Raw genomic sequence first — 25,172 nt, forward strand, 5'->3', positions numbered from 1 at the left:
ATTTCGTTTGAAGTAATTATAATTCAAAGTAAAACGCGGGTTAACGATTTCGTCCGCGCGGAGTAGTTATTAAATTTTGAACACGTGCGTGAATGCCGTTTTAAAGACGAATGAGCCGGAGCCGCGACAATGGTAATATTGACACGCCATACGGACTTATGTTCGCGATAAAGCGCAGAATTACGAATGCGCACATATGGTTTTAATAATAAATTGTAATGATTGAAAATCGAAAATCAATGTAAACAATCGAAAAGCTTTCAAACTCTTCTGCGTGTTTTAAAACAAAGTTCTAACTTTGTCGCAGTAGCAGTGGCGTAGCAAGCAGTGATGTATACAGAAAATATTTTCGGGATGGGTTACTATAGACAATGTTAAATTACCACTGCTATATAAGAATAACTATCAAGACACAGTAGGTACTTATCTACATTTTATTTACAGAATGTCCCAAAACGATTTGACGTTGGACGCAAATTCTAAATAAACATAAAGTACCATTAAAATATAACATACGTTTAAAATATTTTTTTAGTTTTTTAAAACATTCCGGGGGGGGCGGCTTTAGCCCACTAGACCCCCCCTCTATATACGCTACTAGTAGCAAGAATATGGCAAATTGTACCTACATCAGAGGCGCAAATTGAAAAGGAGCGCAAAATTGTGCAAAAGTCGTATTTTTATCCTATAATCAAATCAAAATTTTTCCATTATACTTTTTGAATTATGTAGACATTTTCTATTTGTACAAACACCGTGTAATTTTAATGATGAAATTATGAAAATTGCACAAGAGCATATAAATAAAAAATTTCATATGAAGAAATTATCGATGAACTTGCTAGTCATAAAGCGAGAAAAGCAAATTTTCAAAGTTTAAAATTAACATTGTTATAATAACTTATGAATATAAATTGTATACTTAAAAAATTTAGTAAAATTAAAGGTTAAAAAAATATCGTAACATCAAATTTTAATTGGTTAAAACCCGTTTTTTTCTAAGTTTGCCTGGGGTGCTAGTGAATCTTCCTACGCCTCTGCGTGGTAGTCCTGATCGATTGAAACCAACAAATGATATTAGGTCATCGTCGCCCTAATTGTATTGTCCGCGTGTATTGCGCGTTTACAGTTCTTCGGTACGTTCGATTAAACGCAATGTTCACGTACTTATTTGATTTGAATGGAATATACATGTTTGGAGCGGTACTCGTGAACGTTTACAGCTCGATCGATCAAAGTATAATATTATTATGACAAAAGATTCATGTAATACCACCACCGCCACCGCCCGTTGGTCCTCATAATATACGTGCCGGGTAAATCGTGATGTTCGATTTCTTTCTTCTCTTTCCCATCCGATATATGATATTATTTAATACAAAAATGTTTGATTCAAAATTTACGCGAATACGGACGATAGAGAAATCTTATATTTTTACAACGGTAACAGAGATAGTAAACATACAATTTTATAACGGTCTATTATTACATTAATAACATTTAGACATGGTAGATTATCTAAAGTGAATCGATTTAAATCGAATAGATTCGAAAAAATCGAAAAAAATAGGTTTTTTTATTTTTCAATCTAATATTCATTTTTATCCTGGGAATTTGAGCTATCTTAACTTTCCACTCTGTACGCGTTATGAATGGTTTTTTTTTTACATATCTACTACTGTAACAAAACAATTATTTACTAAGAACACATTTACGTAGGTAACAAACATTCAGGCATCAAAGTAAATACTCCCTTTTAACCGGTGCAACACAAAAGCGTAATTTTTCTTTTTTTGACCTGACTAATTACACCACAATTACACAAAAAATTTGTAACAGGATTGCGCCTCAATCCCTTTTTACCTGATAAAATCACAACACCATTGCGCACCAATTTATATGTGTATATACTATGTATAATAATTTATGTACAACATAAAATAATGTATACAATACATACTTTCTATAATTTGTATATACATGCACTCAAACTAGTAATTCACAAAATGTACTTTTTAAAATCGAAATAAAAAGTTGATTGAGCTAATGATAATTATAATAAAATTAACGACTATTGACCATGTCAGTAAATATATTTAGCATACGTGTAATTAAAAAAACAATTTTTAACCAAACCAACGATGATAATTTGTTGACAGTCCTAAGGCTGTAATAATTGAGAAGAAAAATTGTGAATTAATAGGTAATAAGTGGGAGTGCATGTATATGAAAATTATATGTAGAAAATATGTATTGTATACATTATTTTTTGCTGTATATAAATTATTATACATAGTATATACACATGTAATTTGATGTTCAATGATATTGTGATTTAATCGGGTAAATGGGATCGGGCGCAATCGTGTTCCAAATTTTTTGCGCAATCGTGGTGTAATTAGCCGGGTCAAAAAACGAAAAATTGCGCAATCGTGTTGCAGCCCTTTTAACTAGGCATATATGATTGGATATTTGGTGAGAATGATTAAATGGTGAAATATGAACATGGTCTACTTCTAATAAAATTTATACATCTAAGATAAAAAAGAAGTCCGAATAAAATATATTGAAAAAATATCATGACATTTTAAAAATAATGTATTGCTTATTCAGTTTCAAATACATATATTTATATATAATATAAAGTTGACAGTGTCTTAAATATTACATTGGGGGGGGGGGGGGATGAAAAATTCCAAGTAAAATAAATTTCAGTCGAAAAAAATCGATTCAATTTTAAAATCGATAAATCGCCTACAAAAGTTCGATTTAAAACAAACACTTCCATAACATTATAGTATGGCCAAAATTAAACTAGAAACACTTTGAAAATAATAGAAAATAATATCATGGGTGTGTTAATTACTAAAAAAACTGATTTTCGATTTACATTTCGGGATTTTTATAGATATATATATATCTTATAATGTAATTATAGATTTATAACGTTAGGTAACTTGATAGCTAAAACTAATATTTTTAAATTATACAAAAATTAATCAATAGACAATAATATAACCGTTAATGTAAACCTGAATGTTGTGATGGATATTTATTTATTTTTATTTCGTTCTTTTCAAAGACACTACAGCAAAACAGTTATTAAATAATAGTTAAAATTTACAAAATTTTTCAGATTAGGTACAATAGCGTACAACGTTTTTCGATAAGGGCAGCCATTGGAGTTGATATAATTAATGATGGAGCGAATATAATGCAAGTGGATTGTGACGTTTATTTCGAGAATATTAAATTATGATCAAATGAATATTGATTAATCGTATCAATATATTTATTTTTTTCTAGCGGTGGCGTAAAAATAGTTTATCAGCGTCTATCGATTTTACGAAATACAACGTATGTGTTCGCATGGAGCGCTTTTTAAATGTTATATGTAGGATCACAAAAGTAAAAGTACTAATAATGTACACTGCATCTGTATTATGATACGCTGATGGCGTGGTCTCGACGAGTAAATATTGCACGACGAAACGAAAAGGCAGTCTCGTTATATGACGTATTTTTTATAAAACATTTAAAGAACTATTATATCGTGAACATATTATTGCTCTTAAAGTAAAAACAGTTATGCAAAATGCACACATCAATCGGTGCGCAACACTATGATAGCACCGCATGCCTGATAAAATACGTATGGTTGACGGGTGGGAGGGTCGCTAAATACAAGGCAACAAATACAGTTACTACTGTGCATCGGTTTAAAAAAAAACGTTATCTACGATTGATTTTGAGGTTTTTCCTTTTGTAATCTGATTTCTGTATCAAATGGTTGATATTATTTCATAATATAATAATAGTATATATAAAATAAAATAAAAGATACATTATTTTAAACCAGTAAAAACATGTTACATCATAGTAAATGCTTATTAGTTATTATTTTGTGCACCACCTATTTTTAACACTACGAGCCGCCACTGCATGGTAATAGTTCCCGCGTTCTACGCGGCTAACACTTATCGAGTTCCACACACTTCATTGTCCTATGCTTCTGTGCATGTGCGTAAACTACGCTAACGTCTCTATCTGTGATATACTGATATCACGGATTACAGAATACAGATATCAAATAATCTTTACAAATTCATTAATCATTTTAATTATTGTTAAGTTTTAAGTGTACTATTACTACTACTACTAACTACTAGTGTGTTAAGTGTCAAGTTTTGGTGTATGTCTTGATAAATTAAAACGCCGAAAAGAAAATCTCCTACATTTTATAAACTACTATTATTATTTGTTTTTTCAGTATTTAAAACATTTTTATGAAGAAGAATATTTTTTCATAAAAGAATATTTCTGCATATAAAAGAATATATTGATGAAATTATAGAGCATAGAAACATCTTATTTCTAAGGTTCTAAGCGTATATAAAACCGGTCTCTACTTATAACGTTTAAATGTCCCATTACGGTAAACAATATATATTATTTTGATTTAAGCCCTGGTTCATACTTAGTGAAAAATCAAATAAAACACAAGCGAAACTTTCAAAACATAGATAGATGTTAAAAAATAACTACACATTAGTCCATTTTAAGTGGATTTGGCATTAGAATAAAAAAAAAAACCACAAATATTAACCTAATTCACCTAATTTAAATATTACCAAAAATTATACTTATAAATGTTTAGCCTGAATTAAAAAAAATATTTGATTCGCCCCCTCCCCCTAGAAGTAAGTCTAAATACGCCCCTGCCGGTGCCTTAGGGGTTTTTAGGTCCGATGACGAGAAACGTCAGCAAGTTTCCGAGATGATTCCCGGCAAGTTTCGTGGCTGGGGAGGGGGTTGTCATACGGTCGATGGAATCTTCCCTAACTCATTGCAGCGGCCGCAATGTTTCATCGTCCCGCGCCCGCGCTCCGGCCGTGCCAGTGGTTCGCCGTCCATACTGGTCCATTCCAGGCACGTAGCTAAGGGAGGTCTAGGTTGTGCCTGGCCCAGAGGTAGTTCTAGGAATTTTTACGCCAAGGGCAAATGTTAAAATCAAGCCCAAGCATAGACCAATAATCAAGTACTCTTCTCAAGAATTTTTTTTCTAATAATTAATATACAATCATACTTTTTAAGTTTTAACAGTATTTAACAAAGTTAAAAATATCAAATAAGTTATTAATAATTACAAAAATTTTATTTTTTTTATTACGCTCATTAGTTATAGGCAAAATTATAAGATATGGTATTATTGAGTTATATACTTGTAAATTTGTAGTAATGATACGCTGATAACTACGTTTTTATAATATAAAAAAGTCGTGAAGGAGAGGGCCCACCTAGTGAATATTTTTTGACTACGTGCCTGGTCCGTTCGTTTCTTATGAGTGATCAGAGAACGTGTTTCTCATGCCGGTGGTCGACGGGGGCCTCGAGGGAAAAGCGTTCGGGGAGCGCACCGGGCGTTCGAGATGATGCGGTTTTACGCGTTCACGTTCCGGGACCTGAGCACTCGGATGGGCGCAGAACGATGGTCGCGCGACCGTCATGGCCGTGACGGGTGAAGATTTAAAAAAATAAATGAACAACCCATTCGCCAAACAAACTTCCGCAATAATAATAAGAACGGTTTTCCCGGAGGTGTTTTTGGTGTAAACCCAAGTTTTTTATTTATGAACATTTTTTTTTCAATTATCTTCAGTCCCCCAATCTCCTTTTCTTGTATGTATAATAATAATAATAATAATAATAATAATAATAATAATATACCATCCTTGGAGTTCCGCGGCGTTTTTCCTCCGGCCCGAGTACAATATCCGTTGTCTGTACACATGTTGTAGTCCACGAGAAATGGTTACCCCAAGCGGTTTTTTTTTTTCAGGTGGTAAATTAAATTCCTCTAGCTTATCCCTTCCATCCCTTCCCCTCTACTGGTATATAAATGATTATATAATTTAATATCTCCGGAGAATGAGAGAGAGAGTGAGAGAGAGAGAGAGAGAGAGAAAAAGTGTCACATCTGTAAAAAGCTTGCGATTTGCCACGCCACTGGTTTTTTTATGCGGACACCTTAACCTCCGCCGTTAAAATCCTCTCCTTAAGGAAACTCGTTACCGAATTAATTTAATGCCCGCAGCTGGTACGTGACAATTGAAACTCGCTTTTATGTACCAAAATCTCTAATAAACGCGACTGGTAATTATTGAGATCTGACCATCGCGTATTCCAATTATTGCCGAAAAACCTTTCGGACTAATCATTTCTGCAACTCTAAGTCCGTATTCTTAAAAACTTGATTTAAATTTATACTATTTCAATCTATCGATGGATATAAAATGTAAATATAAGTTTGAATATCGCATTCGTTACGGTGAAACATAAAAGGGAATAAATTGTGAATACTCCGATATTTTCAATACAGAAAACCTACCAGAAATTTGTTTCGTGTCTTTTGTATGTTAATTGCATTCGTTTATTTCAATCGAAAAATCAATGATATTTAAAAGACCCCCTCTAACTAAAAGCTAAAGTAAAATATACCTATAAATATCTCTCCAATAATAATGTAATTAGCCATAGTCAAGTATTTATAAGTAAAAAATTAAAGTTTACTTCATTTTAATTAATTTACCATAACAATTGTGTTAACAAGTAATTTTTTTTTTTAATCAGCCACTGAACTAACGAGTTAAATTGTTTTCCGTAATATTCAGCTACTAATTAGATAAATAATTTTAAAATTTCGTAAAGTTAATGTTTTTCCTATTATAAAATCCAAAGTTTAAAAATATAAAAATATATTTTTGTACAAATTATCATTCTTAATTCAAATATTCAAAACTTTGAATAATTGGAAACACGATTTCTAGATTTGCATCAAAATAGAGTGCATAAATTTAGTTTTTTTTATGAATATCATGCTTTTATAAAAAATGGTTACTGACTTATAACTAAATTAAGTTACTATTTCTTCTATTTAAGTGGTTACTTTTATAAGTTAATAATTTTTAACTTTAAATTTAACTTACGATTCTCTAGATTTTCTTAACTTAAAAAGTTAAAAAAAAATTCTTCAACTTGATCAAACTTATAACTAAAGAGCGAATTTAGTTGATATTGCAACTTTTTATTGATCCCCAGTAAATCAAATCTGATCAAATATGTATACGAATCAGATTAATTACAGTCTTCCTATTTAATTTATTAATGCAATTTTTTGCAATTTTCGATGATTTTGCAATTTTTTGCAATTATTGCAATTTTTGTATATATCACGTGATAAAATATATAAATTATTATTTTCATAGTGATTTTACAAAAAAAAAAAAATATAACTACGTAGTAAATTTTCACGTTTACTTAAATGTAATTTAGGATTTTTAAATTATATTTATCTGGGTTATCTACAAAACTCACAAGTTTTATAGAATTAAATGGTCAATGACTTAATAGTTTAAACATATTTAGTATAAATACTAAATAAATAAATAAATAAATAAATACTAAACAAATACTAACTAAATAAAAATATTTAGTATACATATTTCTATAAATATTCACGGTCCTAATGGAAAAATAGTTAAAGATAAATTAAAATATGTCTTAAAAAAAAAATGAAGGATATAAAAGTATTAAAACTTACTCTGAGATTATAACAGGAAATCAAAATATTTATTTAGATATAACACCCAATTTTTAAACTATTTTAAATCGATATTTTAAATCAAATATAATGCATCGATAATAAGTGTCGATGTTGAACGTACTTTTTCATTATATAAATATAAATTTCAATTCAGAAAAATGATGTATTTTGTAAATATTATATAAATGTCCATAATATTATTTAAGTAAATAATTAATGATTATATATTTGATATGATTTTACTATGTAATTTTAATGTATTTCATTGTAATTTTAACATATTTATACTGCAATTTTGATACATTTTCATTGCAATTTTGGCATCTTTTTAGTCCAATTTTAAGATATTTTTAATGCAATTATATCCGGTCCTTATTTATAACATTAATGTTATTACGCCGAAAAAGAAAACTATTAAATTATTCAATAGTTCTGAATATTTTACATTACAATGGCTTAATGTTGGTTTTAAGCAATTAATATTGTGCCTACATGGATATTTATCACAATAATATTTATATTCACTGAATGAGTGAATATGATTTCGTAACATGTATGTTTGAGCCATGTATTTAGTTTCTAATTTCATGTTTTTATCTGTTTTGTATTATAATTTGCGAGTAATGAATAGCATTCACGACTGTGGTTATGGTTGGCGTGGAGGTATACCTCCATGTGCGATTAATCAGATGTGTATTTGCGCTGTTATAATCACGCGCAGAGCATATTTTAAAATACAAAGTAAGTGGAAAAAAACTAGTGAAAAAAAAAAAAACTAGTGCAGCCCAGTGACCATTGAATGCTACCCTGTGGTGGGTGTTCGTGCCACTAACCAGCACAATCTCATAACGATCGTAGTGACAGGAGTTGATTTTCCTTGTATGTTCCTCTGCAGAAGACAACACGTCTATGAACTACGATGATAGACAATTTTATTGAAGTGCCACCTAGTGAAAATTACTTAAAATATATTCTGATCACGCGTAAATGTTCGTTATTCTGTGTTTTTAATTTTCGTTGGTCATGCTGTATGTAAAGTCTTAAAGGTCAAGTTCTCGATGCCACAAATTTTCTTACGTTCCTGTGTTTTTTATTGTAATAATTATGTCCGACGGCCGTAGCTTTCGTGGCAAATATCGTCGGCACCGTCGCTTTCTTTGTTCGTGTTCGTCGTTGTGTACACATCAATATTAGTTTTCTTACATTTCGTTTTCGTTCCAGTTTACAGCCATGATGTCCAAAACCACAATTTTCTTTGTGTTGTATTTGCGGTCTGCCGTCTGGAAAGTGGCTTTCGGTAACTTAAAGTTACTCTTGTACTTTAGTTTACATTGTTCCAGAATGATTACTTACTGGCGGTATTTGTGAATAGCGTGGTTTTTCATCATCGTTTTGCGTTGTGCTGTGACAGGACTTGTGAGATCTTCGTTAACAACTGTTGGCATACGATTGCGTATGTGCGGAGTCAACTTGTGGTTTTACTAACTATTTTAACTATTAGTTTTATTAATTGCGGCCCCCGGTACACCTCGTTAGTCACAGTTGTACTTGAGTATTGGTCGACCGCATTAATGTTAGTTGTAGTAGTTGTTTGGTAAAAATCGACGGACGTAAGTTAGAGCATTCATTTATTACTTATATCATATTTAGTGTGTGCCGCTGTAGGGCCAACATTGATTATTTATTTATCGTGTCATTTAGGCTACTTATTTATTTTATATTGATTTATATATTTATTGCTATACAGTCCATTTAAAAGCAATTTGTTATTTGGATTTAGATATTTATTAATCTGGTGGAAGAGAACGTCTCTTATTATTCGAGACACTCGGTGCATCGACAATTTGTATTAGTTAATAGCTAATTCTGACATTCACGACCGTGAATAATATAACGATCACGATGGAACTTTTAAAGCAAAGAAAACATTTTACAGATGAAATATATGTTTTTATATATATATATATATATAATATGTACATACATATATATGTTTATATATATAGAATATATATTATAATTGCGGATTAGTGCACGTATGATTTATTATTAAATATGGGAAAGCATCGTTTTCGGGCCTACAATAAATTATGTTGTTATGTTTCATACCATTTCATTTTTGTGATTTAAAACACTGCAACAAAGTTAAAATATGTCATAAAAAAAACATAATATAACTGATGAAAACATGAATATGCATATACGCAGACCTCGAAGATATGTACATACTAGTATAATAGTGTGTACTCTATGAATTTCGAAATGAGAAATCACAAACAATTCCATACATTTTCGTTCTGAATAAACAATTATAAAAAACAATTCACTTCTACCATGTATAACTAATTAAAATCTAAACGATTATGAATTGAACATACGAACGAGAACTAGACTTATTTATAATTACGCATTATCGTTGCGCGGTTTGAAGTATATTACATAACTAGAACTTTGTGTTTCACAAGTTAATGCGAAAACAACTTGAAGGTGGATATTGTATCAAATTAAAAATAGGTTTTCACTAATTCTGACTATCAAACATTTACCAAAAACAGATTTCAATAAAATATTACGAATCAACTGCATTGTTGCTATCTCTTCTTTACACTTATAACATAACAATAATAACTTATTATTTGATTAAGAAACTTTTTGAAAAAAAAAAAAAAACATATATAACTTGAACACGAATAAATTTATTAATAGAAGATATTTTTAAATAATTAACGCAACAAATTATATATTTTTCATTGATCTGGTACATAATAAGTAAAAATACTTAATAAATAATTTTATATAACTAAAGTAAATTTATTTATACACTATTTTAAATCTTTAAAATAATATATAAATGATTGATTTTATTTTTATAAGAAAATAATATTAACTATTTACAATTTTTTTTAAAGTTCAAAATGTATCTAATTTAAAAATAAGTTTGATCATAATATTATATCTATCTTATAACCTACCTATATGATTTCAAGTACAATTTTATAGTCAACCAAAATAAATTAAAAAAGTTCAAAAATAAAAATATATATTACATTTTTTATTACATTGGAGTTTCAATAAAGTAGACTTTATGATTTTGTGAAATTTTTTTTTTATTTTGTGAAATGAATATATATTCCATTAATTATATTCGTATATAATTGAAAAAAATATTGAACCATAACATTTTTATGACTTCAAACCTTTTGAATTACTAAATATTCAATAGTTTCATGAGTTTGAATTCCGAGAATTTTTTCCGAATGAAAATAAAAAGTACATCGTTTTAATTTCTTTATGAAAAAAATGTTATATTCAGTAAAATATTTTGAATTTTTTGTTACTAAAAATATTATTTTCAATAATCCAATAGTTACCATAGTGCACTGTAGGTAGTTCTAATCGTTGCAAATTAGTTCTGTGTTACCATTGATTTACCACTACTCAAACATTCGCGTAAACAAAAAATGTTGCAGTTCATTTTTGATCGAACAAAACGTTATAACGGTTAAATAATAATATGGCATACGTTTCGGGACTGTAGACAATTATTATGTAAAGTTACTTTTCGCCTCAGAAAACGGTCCACACGACGGACAAAAAACCTTTGGGACACCTGTCAGCGTCGCATTATTAAACGGAGATACTATTATAAATGCAATATTGAATATCATTGTGGTCAGTGTTGGGAATAGATAATGCAAAATTTGTCTAGATAAAGATGAAAGATTATATGTCCAAATTCATCTGAATAAAGATAATAGATAAGAAAAATTAAAATATCTAGATAAATATAAAAGATAATTTCATTTTTATCTAGATAAAAAAAAGATATTTTCAAAAAAATGTTATTTTTTGGTCAATATTTCATATTCTAATAATATCAATGAACACTCAATTATAATCATGTGCGTATTTAGGAATGTCTTATAGGGGGGAGGGCACAAACAAAAAGTTATATATTATATAAAGTATATATAGTTATAACTTTTCCATCTCAAAAAACTGTCGTTATTCATAACCAAATAATCAAAATACAAGTGTTTGATAGAAACATAAACTGTATTATAATACCCCAAAAACCAACTATAATTAAATCCTGTTATTAGTATAAAATTCCAAGACCAAGACCAACTTTGCTTGTTTCTAGTTTGGTTAGGTAAAATGTATACAACAATATGTTATGCGATACATAACGATCGTTAAAAACGTCCGAATTATCACCGAAAACTGCGAATAATTCGCGTAGAGAAGAGAGCAGACTTTTGGAGCAGACTTTGCGAAATCTAATTCAAATGTCATTGTTATCAGTACATTCATATTGATAGTTCTTTCTTTTTTGAAAAGCATGTGAAAAATTATCATCTACAGTTCAATATGATGTGGGTAAAATGTAAATGACCACAATGATGACCACATAAGGAGGAAGGTGGTTCTGTGACAGAACTGTCGAGGAGTGAAATTATAACTCGGCATACGATCGATCCATGCACAGTTGCACCAGCATCCAATTTATTTACGGAGTCAAGGTTTTAAAAACAAGAGAGTTGATGTGATTGTATGGTTTAAAGTGCAATTTTATACTGTCCGTATTAATAGTATTAATGATTTCAATCTAAAGATCCTTGAGAAGCAAATTGTTTGAAACCTACGAAGGGATGAGGTTCTTAAATAGGGGATAATTGATTGAAATGCCTGTACCGTTTGGGTACAAAATAGTCTGGCAAAACCCTATATCTGTATGTCATAAGCCTCGATGAGTTTAGGTATTGGTTTATATTCATAAACATTATTGTCAAAGGATTTTCTTCTTTGATGTTAAATCAGAATTTTGTCTTATACCCGGTATATATTTTTAATTTGGGTTTCAACTGGGATTACTAATCCCTAAAAGTGAAGAAAAAGAAACAATATATTCATTCTGTATTTTACCGTTATTACCGATGACCTGTTTCGACCATTTTTATCCGGCGTTGGAAAGCTTGGTAGGAATAATTTAGTTGATTTTTTTTTTAAAAAATTTAAAATAATGACGTTTGGTTTTCAATATTGAACAATTATGTTTAATCATATTACGATATATTATAATGTAACAGCAGCTATTCGCACCGGACGGTATAGTTTCTCAAAAGGGTGCACAATTTCAATAACCGTCGTATAAATATTCTGTTCGTAAAAACCTACGTCGAAAACCGGCGAACCGAGCTTTTTCTCATGTACGTACATAGACCGCATGCACGATAGCGGACGACCTTAAGTCAATGGGTGCTCGGCAGTGCAGACATGTAAGCCCTAAGAATGTATAAAATGTATTTATATGTTATATATTATATGATATACTTGTGTGCATAGTACCGGGTCTGGTCCCGAACATCAGATAGAACACGTTTCGTCGTGCTCGCGTGGGGTTTATATTGTTGTTTGACGTGTGTTTTCGAACTTGACGATTTCGACTTTGATGTGACAACGATCGGTACAACAATGGAAGAAGGTCAATAGAAATATACGAGTATTACACGCGGCGGGACGAGTACAGCGAAAATTACTACGAAAAAAAAAAAAAACAAACACATATACTTCGTTCCCGATTGATACTTTACGCACGTAGAGTAGGTCACCGAAGTTATCGTAGAGCCACTTAGGCACTTGCTCGCGGATTTATTAGAGGTGTAAGGTGAGTCTTTTTAAATCCGATATACAGTATTATACAGTGTATTACTGTATGTATACTGTATTATACAGTGACGAGTCATCACAATCTATTAAAATGGTTAGAAGTGGATTTTTGTAAAAAAGAAAAAAAAACAAGTATGATTTATAATCATGTATATCATGCATACAAGTTTCTGCGAAAAAATTTATTATTCGAAACAATTACGATAATAAGCTTTGAGTATACTCTAATACAAGGAGTCTTCGACTATTTTTAGCTGTAGGTCACCTATTTTTTGTAGAAATTCTGGTGTGCCGCACTCATCATAAAAACATATGTTTTTAAACAATTTATTGCTATGACATGCATTTTTACGTATTATAATCAATACTTCGAATGACAATCGCTAATTGAACTGTATCCGAAATATCTATTCAAGGGCTAACGAAAATAATAAAAACATGGAACTTTAACTGTAACACAAAATATATCTTCGTTACGCGATCGAAAATAAATCTACAGATAACATACAATTCTATAAATGCACATAATGTAATTTACACTTAATTTACTTAATTTATATATAATCTATTATATAAATGTGAAAATGAAAACCTTTGAGAGGCCTATATTCTCGGAAACTACTGAACCGATCGTTATAAATTTTTTTTTAATTGAAGAGCTCATTTCGGAGAAGGTTTATGGCATTTATTCAATTCTCCAACTTAATAAACAAAGTAGTTATCAATTATTATAAATAATGGCCTGTTACATAGACTTGGTAACATGGCAAGCATTCTGGATTTCCACAATCACTACAATTCGATCCTCCCTGACCTTCCAGCATGTCCGACGGTCGACGGTTATGCTTATGATGCTAATAATTATAATATAGTATAATATAATAATATAATAATAATGCTTATATACGCGAAAATTGAAACTGAACGGCTTCAATATCTAAGAGCAAATCAAACTATATTACGAACTGAAATTTACACCGACCTTCAAGATGCGATGCAAGCTGATGGAAACCCAGATCAAATCGGCCAGAGAGTGATTTTACCATCTTAAATCTTTATATTGAAGTTCCATTTTACTATACTTTTACTAATAATCGTTTCAATAGAAGATAACAAGGAGAACCAATTGTACAATACTCTGGAGTCAAGAAATCCAATGTGCTCGGTCGAGTATACACTGTTCACCCAAGTAATATTGAGTGTTATTATTTACGTATGCTTTTGCATCACGTCCGTGGACCAACTTCATTTTTAGATTTAAAAACGGTTAATGATGTTATCCACCCTACATTTCAAAGAGCTTGCCAAGGGCTTGGTATGTTACACGATGAAAGTCATTGGAATTCTACTCTAGAAGAAGCTGCTTTATTTCAATCCGTGTCGAATCTAAGAGAATTGTTTGTTACTATGATAGCATTTTGCCAGATTACTAATCTTTGAGATTAACAATCAATATGCGTGTACACCTTGGTGGTGATAATAATGCCGAGCTCTTCTCACAAAATCTTTTAAATATTGGTGACAGAAATTTTCAGAATGATTAGGATAGCATGAAACACATAAATTCTACATTTGCGATTTCGGTTCTTAATTAAAATAACTTAATCAAAAAAGTTTATCCTGAAATTTTTTATCTTTCCAATAAATTTAATGAATGGCTCCGTAAACGTGCAATTTCGGACCCTAAAAACGACACCGTCAACATCATAAACGAAAATGTTTTTCCGTGTTCGAAGCTGATAAAAAAAACTATTTTTCCATAGATACACTTACTAATCAAGATGAAGCTATAGATATACCAACTGAATTTTTTAACTTATTAAGTCCATCAGGTCTCTCTTACACAAACATGATTTAAAAATTTGTGCGCCTATTATTCTCATGTGAAATTTAAATGCTCCCAAATTGTGTTAAAAATATTATTTTTGAAAAAAAAAACCTTATTGAGGCTGAAATTCTTACTGGCTCAGCGAGTGGTCAAATTGTATATATTCCAAGAATACCAATGATAAAAAACGAGTATGCCTTCAAATTTAAACGTGTCCAATTTCCTATTAATTTTTGTTTTGCTATGTCAATTGATAAGGCACAAGGACAGATAATGAAAATTACAGGAATTGACATCAGCAGTTCCTGCTACACTCATGGACATTTTATATTGTCTGCTCCCGTGTAAGCTCAAAAAAAACTTATACATATATGCCTCTGGCGAAAAACTAATAATATTGTTTATAAAGAAATTTTGGTTGATTTGTAGCATTTTTCCAAAATAATAAAAATTACTTTTCAATAAACGTAGTTTTTTTTTTAAGTTTAGTATATAACGCGAGGTATGAGTTTTATTTGTTATCAGTCTATTTCAATTTAGATATTATGTTGAATTCATCGCTTTCTTTCGTCGTATTTTTTATTTTAATGCGCATGCGTTAGCTAAATTTTTATATACATTAGACAGAGAGAGTTTTCATTATATAATATATTGATATTAGCATTATCAAAATGAAAAATTCGACGAAAGAAAGCGGCTATCACTTACAGTATAAATCACTATTTTTTCCCCAGGCAACACTGGGTAATTCAGCTATCTATTTATATGTATTAAAATATATTGCTAGCATAATCACAAGTAGGTAACGAATTTAAAATAATTAAGACATATAAAAGGCAGGATTTTGAACGGGCTACAAAGTGCACTGGTTTAGCTAGTAATATTATATAAACCAAATACCACTTACTGATCTTCACTACATCCTAAAAACGACAGATCGTATGAAACTACAATTTGACATCATAGTGGTTCCATTAATAATCTAGACATGCAATAAGAAAGGATTTTTCAAAATTCCATTCCTAAACCGGATAAATCAGCGTACAATCAAAACTACCATATCAATTCAATTTAAATGTTGTTTTATTTGTTTTATAACCAGTAGTTACATCAGAAAATAAAGCATTTAATGATGTAAGGTAATAATCCATTAAAAACTATGTTCCAGATAAGACTATTCCATGCGATGCCGGTTGATTCAGCTATTCTTACATATTTATAACCTTTATCTTGATTCCGTTAAGACGAAAGACAACTTTATCCTATTTTTACATTAAATACTTACGTTTTTTTCTTTTTAAAAAAAGCGATAGTAGTCGTTCAAATTTGATTGAAATAGAAATATTACTCACTAAACCAAAATATATTTGTGGGCCTCAATGAAAGTTGAGAGGGCCACATTCTTATACGTATTATACAGACTTGAAGTTTAGTATACGCATGAAAAATATTACAATTTTAAGCGAAAAATAATACGTTTGATGTAATAAAAATTGTTAAGTTTTTTGCGGCGACATAATTTTAATATTATTGATAGCTTGGCTACCGTATGTCTTTAGATGCAATCTGTATATTTTTTAGAATACAGACAACTGTCATATCCATAGCTGTATTTTCGTACGAACTGAAATTTTAACCTGTCGTCTATCCATCGTATCCGTACCATAGTTGTTGAATTTTTATTTATTTTTCATCATCGAACGAATTTATACCTTACAAACGTAATGTTCATGTGCCCTTGTCATGTTAAAGAATATTTAATGTATTGGATTTTGCACCCCAATAGGTTATGTCCTTGAACTACTTGGTTATTGGTAATACATGCACTACTATGGTGGAAAATAAATGCGATTTAAAAAAAAAATATTGCTATAAAATAATTAAATATTATCTAAATAATGTAGTTAAATAGTGAAATAAAGCTACTTTGTATAATGCCTATTTATGTGTAGTTCGGGGTAATCAAAAAAATATATAAATAAATCGTAATTATTTGGTTATCTAATTAATATGTATGATTTAGTGATGAGTTTTAAACTTTTCGAAAAAAATGAAAAAAGTTCCTAACATACTAAAAATATACACAGAAATATTACTGAAACATGGCATAACTAACATGAATAATACAATTATCTAACTAAACACGAACATTATGTCGTACTTACAAATTTGGCTGATTAAATATAATTGGAAAGTTAAATTTACTAAAATGTTTCTAGGTCATTGCATTGGAGTTTTAAGGATTTAATTTACATTTTTTAATTTTAAGTAAGTTATAGGTTTTTCGTATAATTTCTTTGATAATCATAAATGTAAGTTTACATTTTAGTAGATACTCGTCGTATTAAATTGTATAAAACAGAACGTTTTTCGAATTTATTTTTATATTATACTTTTAGATTTTTACTTTTGTAAATATGAAACTGTAGTTTTTAATGTCGTATAAAATGTTGAATATAACTGTTTAAATATTATAAACTTTAAACATCAATTATTTAATTAATGGTGCATAATTTGTAGTGATATGGTCGAAATTAATTTGATTCGGTCGGACCGTTTCTTTTATCAAAACTTCAAATGTTTAATAATATACAGCAAAACGAAATAATTTGTTTTCAATTCTATAAATAACTGTACCGATGTTAAAAATCAATTCAATGTTTCTGGATCCGTGGCTGAAGCAACCTTCTATATCATTATTTTATAAGAAAGATACTACAAAAGATTGAGCTGAAATCGAATTGCAAATTCAAGAGATAGATTGACTGTTGATATCAATTGAAATCATAACAAATCACTATTACCATCGTTAAATCGTTTTGCCGTTCCACTTTACATAATACTAATGATTGGAAATTGTATTAAATAGAGGTGGTGAGTTCAAAATTAAAAAATCGTTTGAACTAATTCAACGCAGGAAAACATTATTGTTTCAAAACTTGGTACATTTAATACGTACCATATATAATTTGCAAAATAACAACGAACAAAAAACACAGTTATGGGTTTATATCATTACATTAACAATGTATCGTATTCTACTTGAAATTCAACGATTAATAACGGGCACGCCAAACGGGCAACAGTTTTGGTCTTACAATATGGTGATCGAATAATATGTGTTGACACGATTTTCATATATTTCTCGTGTGCACGTGATAGTGTTGGAAATAGATAATACAAAATTTATCTAGATCATGGGTTCTCAACCTTTTGAGGTCCACGCCCCCTTTCAAAATATTTTATGAGTTCATGCCCCCTCCCCCCCTCTTCACTGGTATAAGATTGATGTGAAATCGTAATATTTTTTGCGGGTTACCAAAACTTGTTCTTATCGCGTCGAGTGTCGGTTTTTCGCCGAAACAATGCTTCTATTAATATCCAGAATACTAAAGAGGATAATTATATGATTTGTATAATCTTATAAAATCATAATAATCGCTCGGTGTATGTCTATTGATCGACCCCGGCGGCGATTAACACACCAGCAATGCACGGCGTAGAAAACGGCAATGTTTTCATTTTTCGTATTCTTTTTCAACATTTTCACGCCCCCCCTGAAATTTTGTCACGCCTCCCTAGGGGGGCGCGCCCCCCAGGTTGAGAACTCGTGATCTAGATAAAGATGAAAGATAATATGTCCAAATTCATCTAGATAAAGATAATAGATAAAAAAAATTAAAATATCTAGATAAAGATAAAAAATAATTTCATTTTTATCTAGATAAAAAAAAGATATTTTCAGAAAATGTTATTTTTTGGTTAATATTTCAAATTCGATGAAGACTTAATTATAATCAGGGGCGTATTTAGGAATGTCTTATGGGGGGGGGGGGCACAAACAAGAAGTTCAAAGTGTACATAGTTATAACTTTTCCATCTCAAAAAACTGTCGTTATTCATAACCAAATAATCAAAATACAAGTGTTTGATAGAAAAATAAACTTTTATTATACAAATTTATAATAAAACATATTTTTAAATATAATTGTTATAATTACAATAAATGAAGACGCCTGGGGTGTTTATTAGCATATGCATCAACTACTTCTTCAGGTTTTATAATTATTTCAAAGTGTATATTAAGGTGTATTCAGGGTGTATACAATGCTAATCCGTTTAATCGATGGTATCATATTATCATGATATATTTATATTCCAGTATTTCACCGTGTGTCCGTGCGTAAAAAATAAGAGGGCCTATAATAATAAATTAAGTATAAAATACGGTGAATGGGAGTGGGCATGGGCCCCATAGGCCAACCCCTTAAATACGTCCCTGATTATAATCATTATTATCAATAGGTACCTAAGTGTTTAATATTTATTGTAGTAATGTAGTATACCATTAAGCAGTATTTATAAATATTGTACAATATTTAATGACAGTTAATCACTAAAATGTTAATACAAAAAAAAAAAAAAAAAAAAAAATGAAAATTGCTTTGTACGTATCAGGATGAATATAGAATATATAAAAAAATATTTTAAGTCAACAATATTATTTTCCATATAATATTAATTTGATAATTTTCATTATTTTATAAATAGTTACGAATTTACGGGTTCCAAGAGTGAAATAATAACTATTCAGCGTATGAATTACGTGTGTATACTAAAATCAAATACCTACTATATTTGGAACTTCCATGGAAAAATAAGAAATTAAGTTTCAAAATACTAAAAATATTTTCCCGACATGAAAATATAAATAAAATGAAATATCAAGAAATAATAATTACTTATTAATAATACACGAATTATGATTATGAATACAAAATCTACATGTATAAAAAAAAGTCAGGATATTTACAGAATTTATAATTCAAGAACGGCTGGACCGATTTCGATGTTCTCTGATTTGTTGGATTTATCTCCGTACAAGAATAAAAATAACTCTAATCTTGGCAACAATACAGACAATTATCTAGAGAAGTAAAAATTTTATCTTAGATAAGTAATTAGATAACTTAACGTTATTTATCTAGATAAGATAAAAGATGACAAAAAATCTATCTAGATAAGTCCCAACACTGGTGATAGTCATAGGTTAAAATAAAGTAACGATTGCGAAATCCAAGTAAAAACGTAAAACAGTCACGTGGAGAATTCATTTTATATTTTTTAGAACACAAGATTCGAATAAAGATAAAAACATATATATATATATATATATATATATACGTATACGCACGTAATACAATTAATTATTAGCAACAATATACAAATACGTGTATACCAGTACACTTAACACGACGCGTATTGTTGTAGTAGGTATTATCTCATAAAACCCCTACGAGACGTGAACCGTATGATATTTTTCACAATGAATAATATGACGTGTACGTACCAGTCACCGGCTCCAGAAGCACTGACGGGCGTCTCTAAAATTTTGTGCGCAGGATAGTGTACCAACGAAACCGTGTCATCGGATTGTCTCGAAGCCAACTGTCGCGAAACAAAAACACACAATGATTGAATATGATTATATTTTTGTCACAAAGGTTTTTATTTTTTCATGCACGCACATTAATATATATATTTGTCTGTCTTATAGTCTTTCAACGTTTTCGTACATTGTATAATATACGTTCCGGACTGTAAATAAATGTTCGAGATAGACGTTGTGATACATACCAACAGCCCTTTGTCGCCGAGTGTCACCATAATGACGGGAATGTGAGATATTAGCTTACAAACGACGTCTTTTGAACTATTCATTATGCGATCTCGTGCGTCGTCGAATTCGCCGTCGTCGCCGTTAATGGAAACTTTAATAGCGTAATTTACACGATCTCGAGCTGTAATGAAATTAAAATTAAAAAAAAAAAAAACCTAATGAAATTCTCTTTGGCGTCTCGACTACAAAGCGTTCGGAATCCGTATTCGATTGAGTCCATCGATTACTATATGCTTAATTATACTGCACATACTCGTATTTTTAACGTGTAAGTAAGTTGAACGAAATGGACGGCTGTATCCTAGTCGGGTTTGGAAATTAAAATAAGTGCTATACTTCGACAACATTTTCCTTTTCATTTTTTTTTAAAGTGAAAATCGATTCAGGGCTGTCTATAGTTAATTTTTATCGACACATATGTATAAACACGAAGAGCCCAGGAAAAATGGAAAAAAAAATTAATTGCGATTTACATAACGGAAAACCAGTAAATGATAGAATGAGTGCAAAAACTACGAAAAAATGTAAATAAATTGTTTTTGTAAAATGATTGCTGTCGTATTCATTGGTACCAACACTAAAGTAAATCAATATTTCTACGATATCAGCAGGAAACCATTTTTAATCGTATCTATGGTTAAAAATCGATCATACAGACGTTTCTGTAAGTACCTATGATAAAATGGGATGTAAAATATTGATGGTACTGCAGTACTCACCGAATCACATTTGGGACCCAACTAGTGTAGTGCCTGAAAAAATCCTGAACCCAACTATAGTGCACAAGGTACCTTTCATTAACCCCGTCTGTTTGGAACCCAACTCGGGTGGATCCCGAAATAGACACACGGATTTTTTACACTACAAAATACAACGGACGTAATAATCTGTCCGAACGGATCAGAGCAATACGCGTTTCGGAGGCTGCGTACGAGTTGATTCTTGTTTGAAGGTATCTGTTTAGTCTACATCAAGATGATAAGCGATGGTGAGCACTCCCGATCATATGGTAAACTCTCCCGAATTTTAAAATTAGTAAATTCCCCCCGCGGCCCCCCCCCCCCCCCCGCGCCCCCCCCCCCCCGCCTTCAAAAAGAACCCCCCCCCCCCCCCCCCCCCCGTAGGTGAACTCTCCCAAATCAATATTTATGTTTATCTGGAGGAAATGTGTAAACTGTACCGAGTCAACATTATATTTAGTTGAAGGAATGTACGCTCTTCCTCGGGGCATGTATCGATTGTGCCGAAAATCACAGGTAAAAAAAAAAAAATTAAATTTATTAATTTTATATTCGAACATTCCCAAATAGAAATTTTACGGTATAACCCGCGCTTTTAAAATAGCGTACTGATCAAACTAATATGTGTATCTACAGTATGTACCTAAATCTATAATATTTTTAGTAGTCAATAAAATATTTGAAAACAAATTCAATATGTATCTATATGTATATCGTATACCTACTATTTGTAACAAAATAACATTATTAGATTAATATTGATATTATTCATAATTTTATGCTTAATGTCCCGCTCTAAAATAATTATTTACTAAAGTAGCTCACCGAGGAAAAGAGGTTGGATACCACTGGTTTACATTTTTCCATCAGATAGAACTGGAGTAGACCCGGAAGAGCTTACCATTTGAAGAGTTCATAGGTCATTAAAGTCAGGCGAGTTTATAATCACCCTTGAGACCGGCGAAATCGATTTTGGGTCAATTAAAAGATATGTACGAGTTGATTTCCTCATTGTTGTTAGTTGTTAGGAGAAACAATTTTTTTATTTTGGTTAATGACAACATCGAAATTTAAGATAAAGCAATATTTATAGTCAAACATTCTGAAGGACCAGGACGGCAAACCGATTTAGCCCTTGTTATATTTTAAAATATAAAACTCCAAAGATTTAAAAATGTTTTTCTCGATTTGATTTTCGAATTTTTATTTTTAAAAATACGAAAATATTGAGAAAATTCCGATCGTTTATACAAAGTGGGAATCATTGATTTAAATAATCAAATAATTAATTAAAATATGACTGCATGAATATATCTATATCTTATATATTATATTATATTATATATATATCTATATCCATATCTTTAAATTACTGTTATAATAATATATTATTTTCTATTAATTTCCCGTGTATACCGACGCTTTACTTTTATCTTTATTGTTTATCAAAATATTTATTTTTCATATAAAATCTGAAAATATTATAATATTGAATTAATCGTGAATTATATTTATTGTAACTCTCACCTTTTTTACACCCAATGGCAGTTGATCTAAAACTATCTAATTTGTATATTTTTATTTATATTGTTAGAGAAATTAACGTTGCTATTAATATTGTTATTTTCAACAAAATATTTGAAAAGACTTCCTAACTTGCTTATGTTCTTCATTGGATAACGATATTAGGATGAAATTTGGGAATGAATACGGTTATATCATCAAAATGAGTTTAGGAATCAATATTGATACGGAAAGAATAAATCTGGAGAATCAACTCACTAACGCTGCACAGTGGTCTGAAATCCAATTTAGGTGGAAAGAAGTACATTTTTAAAGTATATTTATATTAATACTTTATTACAAAAACCCAATATGTATATTCTACATAACATAAATATAGTACCTCAGATAATATTAAGTGTGAGGCAACCAGGCCGATTAAAAAATGAAGATTATTTTCATATCTGTTGTTATACTTTATCGATTATACTTATTCGAGTTTTGTCGTTCATTCCACTCGTATTAATTAGTTATATTTTATATTTTTACTTATTTTCGTATGGGAAATGGATTTCGAAAACCAAGGCAAGTGTTTAATAACTATAATATATGTTTTTATGATGTTAGGTATAAAATATAGTTGGAAGAATAGTAAAAAAAAAAAAAGGTAATACTTATATTTAAAATTGAATAATTAAAAAATAACCAAAAATAATTGTTAATTAATATATATATACTATAGTACATATTTTACTTTATTCGATCTGAAAATTTGGTTAGCGTTCATTTCTGATTGTATTTTTAATTTTTTTTTTTTTTTTTTTTTGTAGCTAATTCCAGTAAAAATGTCGATATAATCGAATCAGATATTGACGAAAACTTGAATTTCAATAATTCTAATTTTCGTTATTATTCTTGCGATGATATACATAAACTATTAAAAATAGAGATCCATTGATCCCTCATTCCACAAAATCAAGAAGATACCTACTTGACATTTTGAAGGCTCGATACGAAACTGAACAATGGAAGCCATAATACACAAAATTAGTTGAACAAATCATTTTATAGTTTACATTGGTTTTGCAAAGACTTTGGTCTACAAGTTCACGAAATCATTAAATTAAATCAAGATTTAACCAGGCTAATAGTGATTGGCTTAAATCTAAACTAAAATTACCAATATTAGGCCAAAAAAAATTATAGAAATACCCAAAAAAAACTTCAAAAATAGTTGTGAAAAATCAAAACGGATTAAAATTAAAAAATTAACAAACAAATATTCTTTTTCAGAAATTATACTACATAAACTACACTATATACACTATATACAAATATACTTTATTACATAGTATACATATATATATATAAATTAGGGAAAGGAACAACAAATGATGGAAATACAGGCCGTAGATTTTTTAATAGTCCTAAAAAATCCTCAGAAATAACGGGTGTCGAATTCAATTTAATTAAACGCTTTGGAACTACGTATATATCGTCGTTACTTCCTATAGGTAAAAAAAAAAAAATATAAATCTCTAAAATATAATAATTTTAAATTATTAATGAAAATATTTTTTTAAGGTCAACATTTCGAGGAAGCACAGGAGGCTAGAAACAACGATTATAAAAAATATCGAGAAAATCATTCACATGTTCTCCATCATTTACTTGTTTCATCCGACCCATACATTTTCTCGATACATAAATTACCAATAAAAAAAAAAAAAAAAAAATGAGTTAGTTAATTAAGTGAAATTATTATTAAATTTAAATAATAATTTCACAGATGAAGAAAATGTCGTTTAAATAAAGTTGTATATAATATCATATATTACGAAAAAGTTAACTTTTAGATTAAAATATGTATATATTACCATTCAACGGGTGTAAATAAACATTTATTTTTTTTAAATATTTTTTCCAGTATCTTGGGCCTATTTTAATTTGATTATTGAGATAAAATAATTTTTTCCACCTAGATTGGATTTCAGACCACTGTGCGCTAGTTTCAGAAATTTTCGGGTCATGTCACTTAAGATTTAAATGTTGTCAGTGGTAGAGGAGTGTCGTAATCGTATATATTATTATAAGAAAAAACGACGACGGCCGACTGAACCTTATCCGTGGCACATATATGCACATTTA

General features: G+C 29.9%; 1 protein-coding gene across 4 annotated transcripts in view; it reads right to left on the reverse strand.

The window, feature by feature from the left end:
* The window catches only part of LOC112692064 (pseudouridine-5'-phosphate glycosidase), a 212,002-nt gene that overhangs the window by 52,678 nt on the left and 134,152 nt on the right, over positions 1 to 25,172 (reverse strand). For 2 of the 4 annotated variants that reach the window (XM_025566591.1, XM_025566592.1), the window contains exons 13-14: positions 20,739 to 20,902; positions 20,452 to 20,549 (exon numbers count right to left, since the gene is read on the reverse strand). The exons of 1 other annotated variant lie outside the window; for it this stretch is intronic. In XM_025566591.1, the coding sequence (XP_025422376.1) occupies positions 20,452 to 20,549; positions 20,739 to 20,902 (262 nt within the window). Of the gene's footprint in view, positions 1 to 19,173; positions 19,302 to 20,451; positions 20,550 to 20,738; positions 20,903 to 25,172 lie in introns of those variants that run through there. One more of the 4 variants, XM_025566593.1, reaches the window with a different exon arrangement.

The sequence above is a fragment of the Sipha flava genome, unplaced genomic scaffold (genome assembly GCF_003268045.1).
Source record: "Sipha flava isolate LNK unplaced genomic scaffold, YSA_version1 69_pilon_pilon, whole genome shotgun sequence".
Taxonomy (NCBI): Eukaryota; Metazoa; Arthropoda; class Insecta; order Hemiptera; family Aphididae; genus Sipha; species Sipha flava.